General features: G+C 30.7%; 1 protein-coding gene across 2 annotated transcripts in view; it reads right to left on the reverse strand.

Moving 5' to 3' along the window:
- Positions 1-342: 342 nt before the first annotated feature.
- The window catches only part of LOC149897548 (uncharacterized), a 53,547-nt gene continuing 37,557 nt past the window's right edge, over positions 343-16,332 (reverse strand). For both annotated transcript variants that reach the window (XM_090116109.1, XM_090116110.1), the window contains 4 exons: positions 14,881-14,972; positions 12,157-12,349; positions 10,001-10,155; positions 343-503 (listed from right to left, as the gene is read on the reverse strand). In XM_090116109.1, coding sequence (XP_089972235.1) covers positions 372-503; positions 10,001-10,155; positions 12,157-12,349; positions 14,881-14,972 — 572 coding nt within the window. In that variant the 3' untranslated portion in view covers positions 343-371. The remainder of the gene's footprint in view (positions 504-10,000; positions 10,156-12,156; positions 12,350-14,880; positions 14,973-16,332) is intronic.

Consider the following 16,332-nt stretch of genomic DNA (forward strand, 5'->3'; position numbering starts at 1 on the left):
TTAAATACCATGGATACATTGTTCATTTAATATAGATCTATATGGCCCTTTACACCGTATGATTTAAGTGAATATTTTCGAAGATATTACAGATTTAAAAATTGCAGGACGTAGCGTTTGCGGCCGCCCGGCTATGTATTTTATACCCGTGCGATGCCGGAGGCCGGAGCGGGCCGCTATATTTTTATACCTATACAACGTTCACAATTTTTCTGTAGTGTATTTAGTATCAGCATTGCACCCGTGCGAAGCCGGGGCGGGTCGCTAGTAAAATATAAACGAAATCTGAAACCTGACCCTGAAATCTGTGTCCGCTTCGCGTGAAATGCCCCATATTATATTAGCTTTAAATTCGTATTTTTTCCATAGGTTTAAAGTACATGAAGATTTTCGCAGGACTTCGATTTGGAAATGTCGTTAATACATATTTTTTGTAGCAATTCCCGTGCGATGCTGAGAGAGATATGAGTTCTTGAGCTTGCTAACTTTGCCGGCTTTGCTTCCTGTAACAAATAACTAATATTAACGTATTAAAATATTACTAAATAGTAAGTATAGGAACTTATTGTATAAATATAAATATTTCAGTACAATTTTCACACACGGCACGATCTGATCCCATAGGTACTAAGCTTTCGCTTGTGTTATGGAAACCAGATGGCTGATAAAAATACATATATATATCATTTTAAATAAATACTTATATCAACACCCAGACATAGAGCAAACATCTATGTTCATCACACAATTTGCCCCGGGTGGGAATCGAACCCACGACCTCTGGCTTGGAAGGCAGGTTCACTACCAACTAAGCCAATAGGTCAGTAAAATAACTAATATTATAACGTATCAAAATATTACTAAATAGTAAGTATAGGAACTTATTGTACCTATAGTTAAGTATCTGTATTCTGTTATAAGTACGTGCTAGAATTGAGAAATACATTTGATTTGTAATTAATACATATTATCAGCAGTTCGACATGTTTATTTATTTAGATCACGTGGTCTATCTAATGTCAATCCCATACATTTTTCCTTTTCTAACTTCGTTATCGTTTTTTAATTGTTACTTTGTCTACGGGCCCTGATACCGTTTGACCTAGAGCTATTATTTTGAAACTCAAGCTATAGGTTGAGAACTTAGATTCCTTAATTTTATTCTAGTATAAAAAGCATATTTAATGATTTTACTGTATTATGTCATTAGAAGCCGTAAAAAGACCGTCTTTAAAGTGATTATATCGAAGTATTTATCTAAAATGTAATCTAAAGTATACAGAATTAGATATGTTTAGGTATGGCAAAAAGCCGAGGCGTAGAGGTAGAGTTAAGCCCCTTACAATGAAAGGTAAAGCCAAAACACGTGTAAGAATGTAAATAAAACTTGTGTCCCAAAGAAACACAATTATAACGTCGCTCGAATCTTATTATATTTAATATTCACTTTGAGCATAATGCTCTATTTCACATGCCCTTCGCCCTCACCCTTTATGAATTTTCCTCGTCAGAATATCAATGCTTTATGTCAAACATAATTTCGTGACATGCTCATGTTTAGCTAAACATTTTTTTGTTCGAAAAATAATTGAAGTGTCGCATGAAATTTTCAATGCACATTTTTCGAGGCTTAATTTGTCATATTTTTCCACTGTTATGTATGTGGAAATTTTATTTGTTACGTATTTTGTTTTTGGTATTCACACGAAATTTTGTTGCAAGCGTAGCTTATAAAAAAGTACCGTAGTAGCCAATGATGTGAGAACAATTTTAGTCAAATCTAAAGATACTTGTTACTGACGATTAATTTTTATACCGATCTCAGCCATGTATTTTCTACATGAAAACATAATGATAGTAAAGTATTTTAAAGGATACAATATGCGTGATTTATTACTTATATCATAGCCGACGTTTTAAATTATTTCTAAACAACGCGGTAAAAACAAATACATGCAAAGAGAAAGAAAAATATAACATTAAAGTAACCTGTACTTGTAACCCGCTTGAGTATTTGATCATAACTATAGTGTATGCGTGGATACAAAAGGTCTATAAATAAACACAACAAGAGAAAATGCGCATGTGTTGTTAACATAAGTAGGGACTCAGGATATGAATGGAATAGTTATAATAAAAGTAAAACTACGTGAAACAACCGACCCTTTTGTTATTTGAAAAATTTCATAAACTCGAAATCTGTATTCATAAAATCTAGTGCCATTTCTCGCTAAAAAATATTATTTTAGTTTCAAATCAGATCGGTGGAAAGCCAGTAATAGTTCCCTTTTCATCGGTTTAATGATGTTTTTTTTGCCTTTTTGTTGTTCGGTTCAGTTGTTTTCCAGAGACTAACCTGTGTTTTATTTTTTCCATTCATATGATAACGTTGAGAATTATTCATGCTTCTAGTTCCTATTGTCAGTGCTTTTATATGTTATTTTAATCTTTTATTCTTTAACATAATGTGTATTTTATCTGGAGCATTTTTATTTAGAGAGCACTCAAGCTGTAGTAAACTTTCAATTATCTATATGAAAGTTAACTTTATCTGAAATTGGAGTTTTAAACGTTATATTAAAAGAAAACAGCTGCTAAAGTTTCTATAATTATTGTAATTTTACTCCATCTTGCATTTTTATGGTAGATTCAATATCAATATAAAAAAAGGTTGGCTATACCTGAAATTGGTCTTTTAAACACTATATTACAGAAAAAGGCTGTTATTTTCAATCAATTACCTTAAGTAATCAATATTTAAAAAAGGTAATTGGACTTTTACACTCTCTATTAGGTAAGGAGAATAGCTGTTATTTTTGTTGCTGTTGTAGGTACATTCCTTAAGTACGCTTTAATAGTGTACTTCGCATTTTTATTCCAGAGTCAAAAAACTCATTCGTTAAACTGGTCCTAATAAATCACCAAAAACCTTACTCACAAGTACTATGAAGCAAAATTTAAGCTCGCTTTGAGACCGTGACGTGCTTGCGAAATGAAAGATTATCACATAATCCAGGTATCTCTGTCAAGTCGTCTATTCATGAAAAATCGGTCAAGTACGAGTCTGACTCGCGACACTAAGGGTTCCGTAAATCCGTAAGTTCTGTAAAAACTGTTATATTTATGAGCACGCGACGCCAATCGCAGTTTAACATTCTTTTTAATATAGTAGCTTTCTAATAGGAGCAGCAGAAATTCGTTATCTTTAAAAATTTCCACTGTCTAACAGCCGTGATAGTTGGAACTATCACGGTTCATGAGATAGTCTAGACGTGATAGACGGACGGACAGGCATACAGCGAAGTCTCAATAATAGGATGTCGTTTTACCTTCAGGTACGGAACCGCGTGGTCGCATATGTTACCGTCACATCAATAAACACTATAATAATTATCAAAAGTTAAAGTTAAAGTAAACTCAGTGTGATAAAAAGTGATTTAAAAGGAACATTATATATCAAAGTTTATTCGAAATTGTTTACGAGATAATCCGACGTGAATAAGTGCATCAAAAACAGTGTGACAATAAGTGCTACCAAAACAAACACAAAAGTAAAATAATTACAAAATTATAGTGTTAATAGTTTTTATGCTATGCCAAAACGAACAATAAATTGAAGGCTATGTGATAAAAGTGATAATAACTGCTCAAAAGGGACTAAAAATCAAAAACAAATTACGTTCTTTGTTTGAAAACCGTTGACAATTAGACTAAGTTTATAAGATGTCAACAATCAACAGCTGATTGGTTGACTATTTCACGGCGGTCATTGAACCAAGTCTCATAAAAAGCAACCGAGTCGCAATAGTTACATTAACATGCTTATTTTCAACTATTCTAATAAAGCATAGACGGCTCTGAGGACGAACGTACGTTTGAGCACTGAGAGATTGGAGATCGATCCTGGACGGGGGCTACTCTAAGATTATTTATTTTCAAGTTTTTTTCTTCTTATTTGAATAGTTACAAATATTATAAATTAACATGTTTGTAGAAATAATGATAACTACCTAATGAAAAAAATACAATTTGTGGCTGATTAAGCTGTACCGAATCGTCTATTAAATACGTGCAATTCACCGAAAGATGGCGGATAAAACAATTTGTTCCAAGTGTAAAGATGTTGTAGATATAAAACGCTGTTTAAAATGTTCACATTGTAAGCAAATACTACAATTTGATTGTGCTGGAATATCACAGAAAATGTACTTTTTAATGTCGAAGGAGTCTAGAGATAAATGGACGTGTAAAAAATGCGTTTCCCGTCTACAATCTAATGATCAAGAACTAACAAATAATATAACAATGCGCAAAGAACAGTACAAACATACAATTACAGCCACAAATCAGCAAGATATAGATGAACCTAAAGAATCTCAAATTGTAGATTCTCACATACTAACTGACTCATCCGATGAACTTTTCTGCTCTCCTTTAAAATTAACCCAACCTCAAAACAAAATTATAAACAATAATCAACCTACAATAGAGGACATAAACAAGCTAATAAGTCAGTTAAAAAATGACCTTAGAAATATGGAAACCACTCTGTCGGGCATAAAAGCAGATAATATTGAACTTCGTCAACAGCTTAGTAATATGAACACTGAAATAAATACGCTGAAGTCATTTCATATTTCATCGAAAATTCATTCAATAACACCTTGTTACGACAAACAAATCAGCTCTTTTTCCAGCATGTCCGTACCATCCTCTCCTGTTACACAACCAATAATCGTGCGCCCTCCTACTATCAATACACAATACCTCAAACAACAAATGGAACAATTACAGCAAAAACAAGACCTTACAAATAAAGAAATTGAGTCACTCACTAAACGATTGGAGATAATCTCAAGAAGTTTACTGACTACAACCATAGACAGATGCGATAAACTGAAGAGTTCTACAAATTTATCAGAGAGAAAGAAAATTCTTATTTATGGCGCACAACGATGTTCAGGTTTGGCTGCAGCTCTTTCTCGGTCTAGATACAATACAACATATGAAACGTATCGTGTATATGGTGAAACGCGACCAAACTCCCGCACTATAGATATTGTACAAAACTGTCAAAACGTCAAACTATCATCACAAGACAAATTAGTACTATGCCTAGGTGAAAATGACAATAATCCAAATGCTGTTCTTTCTTGTTTACGCACTATTTTGCAAAAGTTTGATCAAAATTGTATTATAATCTTAAACGTTAATAAAAATAATTTTCTAAATACATTTAAATTAAATGACAGTATTAAAAAGTTATGTAGGTGGTACAAACATTGTAAATATGTCCATTGCGGTAATGTTCTTCTTGATATCTGTAAATCTGTAAACTATTGTATTGATTCTTATGACTACGATGAACAATTTGTCAATCCGTCTAATCTCAAAAAAATTATGTTTAATAACAGACACACAAATGAATCGTATTTGCGTAATATTCCTAAAAAGGGGACGCTTCCTTATTATTGGACCCGGTATCAACATCATGACAAAAATAACAATTATAATAATTCTGATAATTCCACAATTCAAAAAAGTACATTTTTTCGTATCTAAAACGCAAGAACTAAATAAATTAAATTCAACATTTAAAATCCTTCATCAAAATATAGCCAGCATTTCATCTAAAAAAGAAATTTTGGAATTAACTTTAAGAGATCTGGAGGATATAGATTGTTATCCGGATGTTATATGCTTAACAGAAACGTTTTTAAAAAAAGGCCATGAGAATTTTATCAAAATCAATAATTTTATAATGGCAGCTTGTTTTTGCAGAGACAAACAACGTGGTGGCTCGTGTATATTAATTAAAAAGAATATATTATTTAAAGAGTTGCATTTTGTTAAAGAATATGCATCACAAAACATATTTGAAGTATGCAGTGTAGAACTACCTAAGATTAGAACAATAATTATTTGTGTTTATAGAACACCATTATCGGACCCTTTTCTTTTTTTAAATACTTTGGATAAACTCTTACATGATTTTATTAAAAAATTTAACTCTAAAACAAAAATAATTCTAGCTGGGGATATTAACATAAATACGCTTAAGAAAGGTAAAATAAGTGACGACTTTAAATTCTTATGCCACAATTATAATTTTACAATGCATATAAACGTTCCCACTCGCAATACCGCATGTATTGATCATATCATAAGTAACATATCTGACGCTTCGGGATCAGTGCTGCCTCTTCACCTTTCTGACCACGAGACTGCACAGCTATTATCTTTTCCCATAAAAAATGTTAAATTGTCAAGACCCCAATATATTTATAAAAGAGATTATAGTGATGCTAATGTTAAAAAATTTAGAGAATGCTTGCGGAATCTTTCATGGTTAGATGTGTACGATGAATTAAACTTTAACAAATCATTTAATATATTTCATGACCTAATGTGTCTTTTTTATGATCTATGTTTTCCAAACGTAAAAATTAAATTAAAACTATGTAATAGGATTGACAATAACTGGATAAGTAAAGGAATTCGAAAGAGTTGTAAAACAAAGAGACTTCTTAGATATAAATACTACCAAAATAAAAACGTAGATAATAAACTTAAGTACATAAAATACTCTAATGTATTAAAAAGATGTATATTTAAATCCAAAAGACACAGTAACATTAAATTCATAAATAAATGTGAAAATAAGAGTAAAGCAGTATGGAATGTTATAAAAAACGAGATCTATAATTTAAAAGAAAAAGATATTATACATGTTATTAAATCTGACGAAAAATATTTAAAAGAACCTATACAAATAGCTAATGCATTTAATAATTATTATATAAATTTCACTAAAAATACTATTTCTGCCCAAACACAAACTTCATTCTTAAATAAAAATTCTATGTTTTTAGCTCCAATGTCTGTAGATGAAGTAAAAACTATAATTTTATCATTAAAAAACACAAGCTCAGTAGGCTACGATAATATTAACACAAAAATAATAAAAGCATGTAGCATGGAGATAGTTAATGTTTTGACAAATCTTGTGAACGCCTCATTTTCTGAAGGAATTTTTCCTGAAAGACTAAAAAAATCAATTATCAAACCATTATTCAAAAAAGGGAGCAAAGAAGATATTAATAACTATCGTCCAATTACATTAATACCCATCATCTCAAAGATTTTTGAAAAATGTATGTACAAACGTTTAATAAGCTTCTGTGATAAATTTAACATTATAAGACAGGAACAATTTGCATTTCAAAAAGATAAATCCACGGTTCTCGCTTTACATTCCCTAATCAATACAATTCTACATAGTATAAATAAAAATAAAATAACTACAGGACTTTTCTTTGACTTAACAAAAGCATTTGATTTTGTATCTCACGAATGTTTACTGAAAAAATTAGAAAATTATGGTATAAGAGGTCCAGCATTTAATTGGTTAGCCTCTTATCTATATAACAGACAGCAATGTGTTATGATTTCTAACATTAATAAAATGAATGAAGTTGAAACTTATAAGTCGGAATACAAATATTCAAAATGTGGCGTTCCACAGGGCAGCATTCTAGGCCCTATCCTATTCATTCTATACATTAATGATATTCTGAATGTAACAAACCATAAGGTTATTTTATATGCTGACGATATATCAATAATTGTGACATCTGAAAAGAAAAATAATACGCTAAAGGATCATGTTCATGAGATTAATGTAACTGTTGACAAAATTATAGAATGGCTGACTTTTAATAATCTAAAAATTAATTTAAGTAAATCAATGTATGTACAATTTAATAAATATTCTATTGACATTCCGAAATTAGTAGCAACAGATGACCTAAAATTTCTTGGACTTAATATCAATCAACGTTTAGATTGGAAATCACACGTTGAAATAGTTTGTGAAAAAATTAATAAATTTGTTTACGCTCTTAGAAAAATTAAAATTGTCACAAATATAAAAACGGCTGTTACATTTTACCACGCCTGTGTAGAATCAGTACTTCATTATGGACTTATTTTTTGGGGTAATAGCACAGATGTTCAAAGGGTGTTTATTGCACAGAAGAAATGCATAAGAGCCATATGTAGCAGAGCTCCCGATGAATCCTGTAGACCAATGTTTAAAAAACTTGGTCTATTGCCGCTTCCGTCACTCTACATTTACGATGTTTGTGTGTTTGTATCAAAAAATCTGCATCTTTTCAAAAAGGCTTCTTATATAAATGATCGTAGTCGTAGGGATCCTAATAAACTTATTTTAGATGAAAATCCTCGACTAAAGTTGTATAACAAAAATTGTATTTTTATGTGTATTAAAATTTATAATCACGTACCTAATAAATTTAAAAATAATAATGGCAAATTATGTAAAAACGCATTAGAAGAATGGCTAACTAATCGGTCCTTCTACAGTATTAAAGAATTTTTTGATGACGAGAAATAAAATTATAATTGACAAGCTAATTTATATGATATAAGTAATAATTTTGTAATTAACATTTGATAATTTAATTGGACCCATTGTTTTATATACAATTATAAAATTTGCATGCTGTTTTTTAATGACGGCTAAACATGTTGTACCTACTATAAGTAAAAATGTAACATCTAAAAATACCATGTTTAACGTAAATAAAGAATTATGAATTATGAATTATGGAACCCTAAAAATGTGACGTAGATTCCTTGTTTACGACGACATATAACGAACTATGCTATAATGTTTGCAATTTTGGAGCTGTTTGATGCGCGATATTGAGTTCTTTGTGGATATGGTACATTTTGTTTGTTTGATATCTTTCTTACACGGAAATTGGAGCGATTTTACGTTATAATTTTTTGTCTGAGGATAGGTAGTAGGCTAGAGAGTGACGTAGACTACTTTTGACCGCAGTGAAACATTTCATTCCCATGTGCATTTCCTTTACCCGTGCGAGCAAAGCCATGTGCTCTAAGTTAGTAGGTTTGAAGGAAATCTAAGAAAGAAGAAAGAAAGAAATCTACATAATTCGTTAATCGATTGGGCATTTAAACATACAAAGTTCATATAGGTATATTATTAGAGTTACAACTATTGACGGAATACAATCTGTAGTGGATTTATCAAGTAAAATATCTTGTTCGAACTAAAAGATTGAAGCGTGTTTCAGTAAAACTTGGGTCCTTTGACTTGAAGTATTGGGTATCATATTATTTCAAGTATTTTGCCATCTGGAGTACTTATCTTATTTTATTAATAACTAAAATTGCATCTTTGAAGTGAAATTTATTTAGGCGCATTGAGAGTAAAATTCGCGTCAAGATCGCAAGTATAATATTAATATATTATCTCACATTGTATGAAAATATTGGAAAACACCAACAAATTGTACCTATATAAAAAAATTACAGCATCCCTTTTGCAGACTCCCAATTACTATAATAATTAATAACCCACCGTTTATAAGAAAGAATTTTATTGCTTTAATATTATTTATATCAGAAATATCTGTACATATTGTTTTATTACATCGGATAATGTTTTATTGTTGACTCTCAAGTTCACTATACACTTTGATTCTAACATAGATCATTGTGTAATTCCCAAAACTAATTTGGGATTATGTGACTAACAGCGGCTTAATTAATCATACTTTATACCTATTGACTTAATGTTTATTGTTGAGTATCGTTAATGTGAGTTTTAGTGTTGAATTAAATATTATAAAACAAGTAATTGTATCAAGCTAATTATAAATCGCAGATACTGAGTAGTAGCCCATAAGATTCCTTATTGGATATTATTCAATAAGAGATATAGAAAATGTTACTAACATTTAACATATCAAGGTATTCTTTTGAATATTTTTTGAGACAGTGTTTTTTGTTTTTCACTATATTAATTATTTCTGCTGACTACTGGAAAATTACCAATTTAATTTATGCTTTTAAAAGAAATACGTATAATTCACTTTTATTTCGATTATATCATAACAAAGAAAACACACTTAGAACAAAAAGAAAACATTTTAATTCTAGTAATTTTTACCTGTTTGCCAACTTTCTTCGCGTGTTTCTTGTCCCTGCTTTCTTTAAGTCTTATCTGTTTGAGGATTCCCACTAGTAATTCATCAACGTTGTGTTGGATGCCTGAAGACGTTTCTATGAATTTGCAGTCCCGTGATGTCGCTAAGGCTTTGCCTTCTGAAATAAGAATTAGGTTAGAACAAACTTTATAAGAATTCTTATAATTCTGTGTAAATAATATTTACTTAAACAACTATTTTTTTAATAAGTTTTAAGACTTCGTAGATTAATTGAAAACGCCGTGCAAATTATAATTATCTACTATATAAAAATAAGTCGGGGTTTTTTTTTTTACTATATAAAAATAAGTCGGGTTCTCCTTCCTAACGCTATAACTCCAGAATGCACGAACCGATTTCCACGGTTTTGCATTCGTTGGAAAGGTCCGTGAGGTTTATAGCAAAGAAAAGGTGTCTCTGTTGGCCTAACGGAGTTCGCCCGGTTTGCTAGTTTTATCATAAGAATATACTACTTAATCTAATATCTAATATATCTAATATCTAATATCTAATATATATTATATATTATATATTATTATATACTATTATAAAGGCGAAAGTTTGTATGGATGTATGGATGTATGGATGTATGGATGTATGGATGTATGGATGTATGGATGTATGGATGTATGGATGTTTGTTACTCTTTCACGTAAAAATTACTGAACCGATTACAATGAAATTTAGCACACATATAGAGGGTAACTTGGATTAACACATAGGATAGGTTTTATCCCGGAAATCCCACGGGAACGGGAACTATGCGGGTTTTCCTTTGAAAACGCGGGCGAAGCCGCGGGCGGAAATCTAGTATATTATAAAGGCGAAAGTTTGTAAGGATGTATGGATGTATGGATGTTTGTTACTCTTTCACGTAAAAACTACTGAACCGATTACAATGAAATTTAGCACACATATAGAGGGTAACTTGGATTAACACATAGGATAGTTTTTATCCCGGAAATCCCACGGGAACGGGAACTATGCGGGTTTTCCTTTGCAAACGCGGGCGAAGCCGCGGGCGGAAATCTAGTATATCATAAATTTCTATATGGCTTGATTTTATATAATACAGGATTTTTGTGTGATGTTACCAAAGCCAGAGAACTTTAAGAAAAAATTGAAACTCTAACGTGGGCGGTGTGACGAAATATTTACAACGAGATTTTAAAGTAACTTTCAATCGAAGCCTCAAAAAGTGCGCCCTTTAAGAACAAGTAAGTTTTAGTCTTGACATTTTCAGTTACAATCGTATTATATCTGAAAATGTATTTATGTATTATATACGCCTACCTAAAAATGTCTGGTAACCTTTTGCCATCTATGCCTTTTGCAGGCAATATTGAGAAGTCAATATAATTGAAATTCTATTTTGTAGTACTCCTATAATCTGCTTTAGTATTGTAGTGTCCTTAGAACTAATTATCTGGTATTTACTCAAGAGGTATGAAGCGTATTCTAGTACCTATTGAGCTTGAGAATAACGTTTGAAAGCTATGCTTTGCAGTAATAGGATTAAATCATATTCTATAACTCTCCTGATTTGTAGTCATATATTGGATTTTCTTACAGTAGTAGTTCAAAATAGGAAATATGTAAGTATTATATACCTAATGTCTATTTTGAACTAATTCGTTTGGAGTAAATGCTATGAATGTGTTAGAATAAATTGAAACATAGATATGAAAATAACACACTTAAACAATTAGAAATTAAATATTTTTAACGGATTTTAAACGTGATTTATTCATTATATTATTTTCCCGACGTTTCGAACACTTTAGCGAGCGTGGTCACGGGCCGACACAAAAAGACACAGACACAAAAATCTTTAATTTCTAAATGTATCATACTCGCGTAAAATCTAACACTAGAAAATACTACACTTAAACAAGTTAGTCAAATACCTACAGTAAATTCTACCATGACACAGCAGATCAAGATTGTTTTGAAGAGAATTTACTCTAAACAGATTAAACTATCATAACATTTACTAACACATACGAATTTCTTACATCTACACCATACTTCTACCTTATTCAGCATAGTATTTACAACAACAAAATTAAATACATCAATACAATACGACACCTATTATACATTATTCTGAAAAACTTACCATGAGTAGTCACCTGTCTCGCTCTAGCCAGATCCGCTTTATTACCAACTAGGACCACAGTTCTCTCCACGGTGAACTGCTCTCTTGCCAAATAGGACAATAATTCAGCCGCCCTGGTGAAGGAACTCTTGGCTACCACAGAGTATACAACCACGCAGGCGTGTGGTTCGTATGTTGAGAGGCAGTTTTCCACCTGAGGATGGAATTATATGGTGTGTACCGATGTTTAAGGCTGTTTTAAATATTAATCTTATATATAAAAATGAATCGCAAAATGTGTTGGTAAGCGCATAACTCGAGAACGGCTGAACCGATTTCGATAATTCTTTTTTTATTATATTCCTTGAAGTACGAGGATGGTTCTTATGTAGAGAAAACGTAAACATGTACCACGGGCGAAGCCGGGGCGGACCGCTAGTCTTATATATAAAAATGAATCGCAAAATGTGTTGGTAAGCGCATAACTCGAGAACGGCTGAACCGATTTCGATAATTCTTTTTTTATTATATTCCTTGAAGTACGAGGATGGTTTTTATGTAGAGAAAACGTAAATATGTACCACGGGCGAAGCCGGGGCGGACCGCTAGTTGTATATAATATAAATGTATATTCAGGTCAACTTTGTCTTTATATATTTTGTTAAATCAAATTTCACGAAGTCTTATGATCTTATCCTATAAAAAAGGTTTTCTTTGACTTTACTTATAGGTAGGTAGGATAAATTTTGGATAAATTCAATAGACAGGTTATTTATTATATTACAAAACCTGTAGCTGCGCTATTAACTATTATGTGCATGTAGTACCTATTATGCTCTATCCTTGACTTATAGCTGTTCTCTAAACTATGTTTGAACATGATTATTTACAACGCCACCACCTCTATTTTATGGAAAGACATTAACAATATTAATTTCTTTTCCAAAGCTAACAATATCTTTTAATAAATTAATTAAAGAAATACACAAATTGCTTGCTTAATTAATCATTTAAAGGCAAACCATAAAGACCTTGCGATTTTATTTCATTATAATAAAGAAAAAAATCAATATTTTCTAATTAGCAAATCCTTTCAGCCATTCAATTATTAATCTATTCTAATAAACATTTACTCCGTGTTTTCGAAAAATTTACAAAAGCTACAACTTTTTCAAGAAATACTGTGTATTGCGAATCAAGGTACTTACCAATATTTATCGTGTAATACTGTTCAATAAACTAGGTACCTATATAAAAATATACTGAAACACGGTCTACGTCCAGTTGATAATACTTTGATACTGATAGACTTAGAAAGTATGACGAAATACTTTGTTCTTTTAATCAATATAGCCTGGAGCCAATTTGATTTACATTTAGATACTTAATTTGAGGAAAACTCGTTAATTTGGATTCTTTTATGCTTTATTTATTATTGAAAATAATACAATACGAAAGGTTACGGGAATAAATTGACCAGGTATTTTCATAACGAACACAACAGATTTTTTGTATGTTTGGAAACAAAAGGACTTAATTAAAAGATAAAACTTTTATTCTATCAACAAAAAGCCGATTTATTAATGTTCACGGACGTCTGTTTATTGTGCTGTTATTTTTTTAACATTGAACCTTTTTTATAATAAAATTCTAAATTTGTATCAACAACATAAAGGAATAATTGTTCTTTTTTTATAATAATTTACCTTTAAAGTTAGGATTGGTATAACATTTTTTATGCCAAATTTACGGTTGAATTTTTTTTCAAAGAGCTGATTTAGTAAAATAGTTGATTAGCAATTTAGGAATACTTTGAAATTCTAAAATAAGTTTTTGTAACCTATTTCCAATATTTGTTGTATAAATTGTTAAGAAACAATATATGCAAATGGTATTATTTCTACCCGTAGGAGTAGTGTTCGATACAAATTTCAAACTGACTCAAATAGCGAGTTTGTGAACTCCATTTAAGTTAATAGTTTCGCTTACTAACCGATAGCTATAGTTTATGCTTACAAATGTACTTCATTATTACTTAGTCCATTGAAATGTTACATTTTTTAGGCCTAGCCTTGCGTTTTTTTAGAGGACGCAATTTTATTTTTTTGATGTGTAGGGGGGTTCAGTGTGAAGCTAAAACCAAGTTTGTGGGGTCGCCACCCTTGTCCCACGGCGCCATCTTGAAAATAGTGGTTGAAATGTTTTTTTAGATATATCATTATATTAAACTACATAATTATTTATCTGATAAAAAAAATTTTTGCATTATTTGTTGCCAATTAAATTCTCTACAACTTTGGTCCAGTAAGCTTTTGTCGTAGAACTATAAATAAAAAAGTTATAAGCGAAAATGTTCATAAATTAAAGTAAAGAGTACTGAAAAATAGTACTCACTTCGGAGCGCTGTAAAACCTTAGCTATTGACTTAATGAAAAAATGTTGTATATAAAAGTTGTTCCTCGAAAAATAATCTACAAAAATGGTCTGATATCATTTCTTCGTAAAGTGATAAAAAAAAAGTTTTATTGAAAAATATAAATATCTCTAATTTCTATATATATAAATAACTAGGATAGGAGGAATAAGGATTGCGTGGTACGAGGTAAGATAGAGTTGATGGTTAAAGATTTTTGTATTTAATTTGTTCAATTTCAGATGGAGCGGGCGAAGCTGCAGTGCTAAAATCTAGTATATTATAATAATATAACTACTAATACTTACAAACATTATTATAATAATACTTACAGACATTTCAGTGCTGGGATGGTCGATAAATATCAGCTCAGATTCCTCTCCATCCAGAAGCACCGACACCGATTTCTCTCCAAATTCGTCATCTGTAACAACATTAACTTTTAACACGATTTATTGAATTATCTATTAATTTTGTGACACACACAGTGAAAAGAAAACAAAGGGAAAACTAATAATTGTAATATGAATAGGTTGTGCTGAAATGTGTATCAGCATATGCTGTCGAATTAAAAGGCTGAATTTCAGTGTGACTGTGTGTGAAGGCAACGTGAATAATTATGTAAAGAAATGTGTATTTGTCATTATTATCTCAATGGTATTTGTTGAAATATTTCAGTTATGCTATTAAATACAGACATTACACGCATGCTGGGTACATAAACTTAATAAATATGATACCAAGAAATGAACGATAGTTGATATAGGCACAGTTGGGTAAGTAATTTGTTTGGGATTTAGATGGGTAATTCGTTACATGTAAATAATTGTGTATATTTTTTTTATCTGTTGTATACAATAATAAGTATACCTATATAATATATTATAGCAATATTGCAAATTGGACTTAATTGGGATGCAATTATGGTTGATTTCATTTGAAAGTATTATTATTTGAAAGTATTATATTAGTACATAATTGTTTCGAAAATGTTTCGTCTCTTTGAAGACCTTAGGAAAAACGTGTGATTTCTTTTTTTCATGAGTAGTAAATAGCTATAAAATTCTATATTTGATGTGTATGTGTAAATAAGAAAAGCAATTTTACGGAATATGTTAATTAAAAAATATATGAACAGTACATACGTATTCTCCAATGTTATTTGATATTTTTGTATGGGAAATGAAAAACTCGTAGACGATATACATCATTTAATATTACGGTAATGGTAAATAGAAAAAAGGCGGGAGAAATTACTTTTTAATATAATAACATTGAGACTGATATTTCTGAACGAGTGATGTTTCCTTTGTTGAAATTTCGGAAAGAAGTACAATGGACATGGAGTCGAAAAATTGTTATTGAAACTCCAGTGTAACTTATACATATTTTAAAAATATGTGTGTGACCCGCTAATTTAATATTGGAGGAGCTTAAAATGTAAATATCTTAGTTCTTAATAATGAAGTTTTAAACAAAATAAATCATTGTCACTCAATTGAATAAACATTTATACAAAATCGAATTATTCTTCTATCCATCACGACAGCATAACAATAGTTATATATATAATGTTTTTTTATCCCTTTCACACCAACTTGCCAAGTTAGGTGTGAAAGGGATAAAAAAACATACAGGCGTAATTCAACGTCATATTTTCTTCATACTGAAATCTCCAGTGTATTAGATATAAGCTCCTTGCCCAAAACATTCATTTATTCCTATAAAACAACCACAGACAGCAAGAAGTAACAACCTTGGTAACAACTAACATGGAAGGTATA

This window comes from Colias eurytheme, chromosome 25 (genome assembly GCF_061535395.1).
Source record: "Colias eurytheme isolate Ceu_HAF_F1 chromosome 25, ilColEury1 Martin Lab GWU primary, whole genome shotgun sequence".
NCBI lineage: Eukaryota > Metazoa > Arthropoda > Insecta > Lepidoptera > Pieridae > Colias > Colias eurytheme.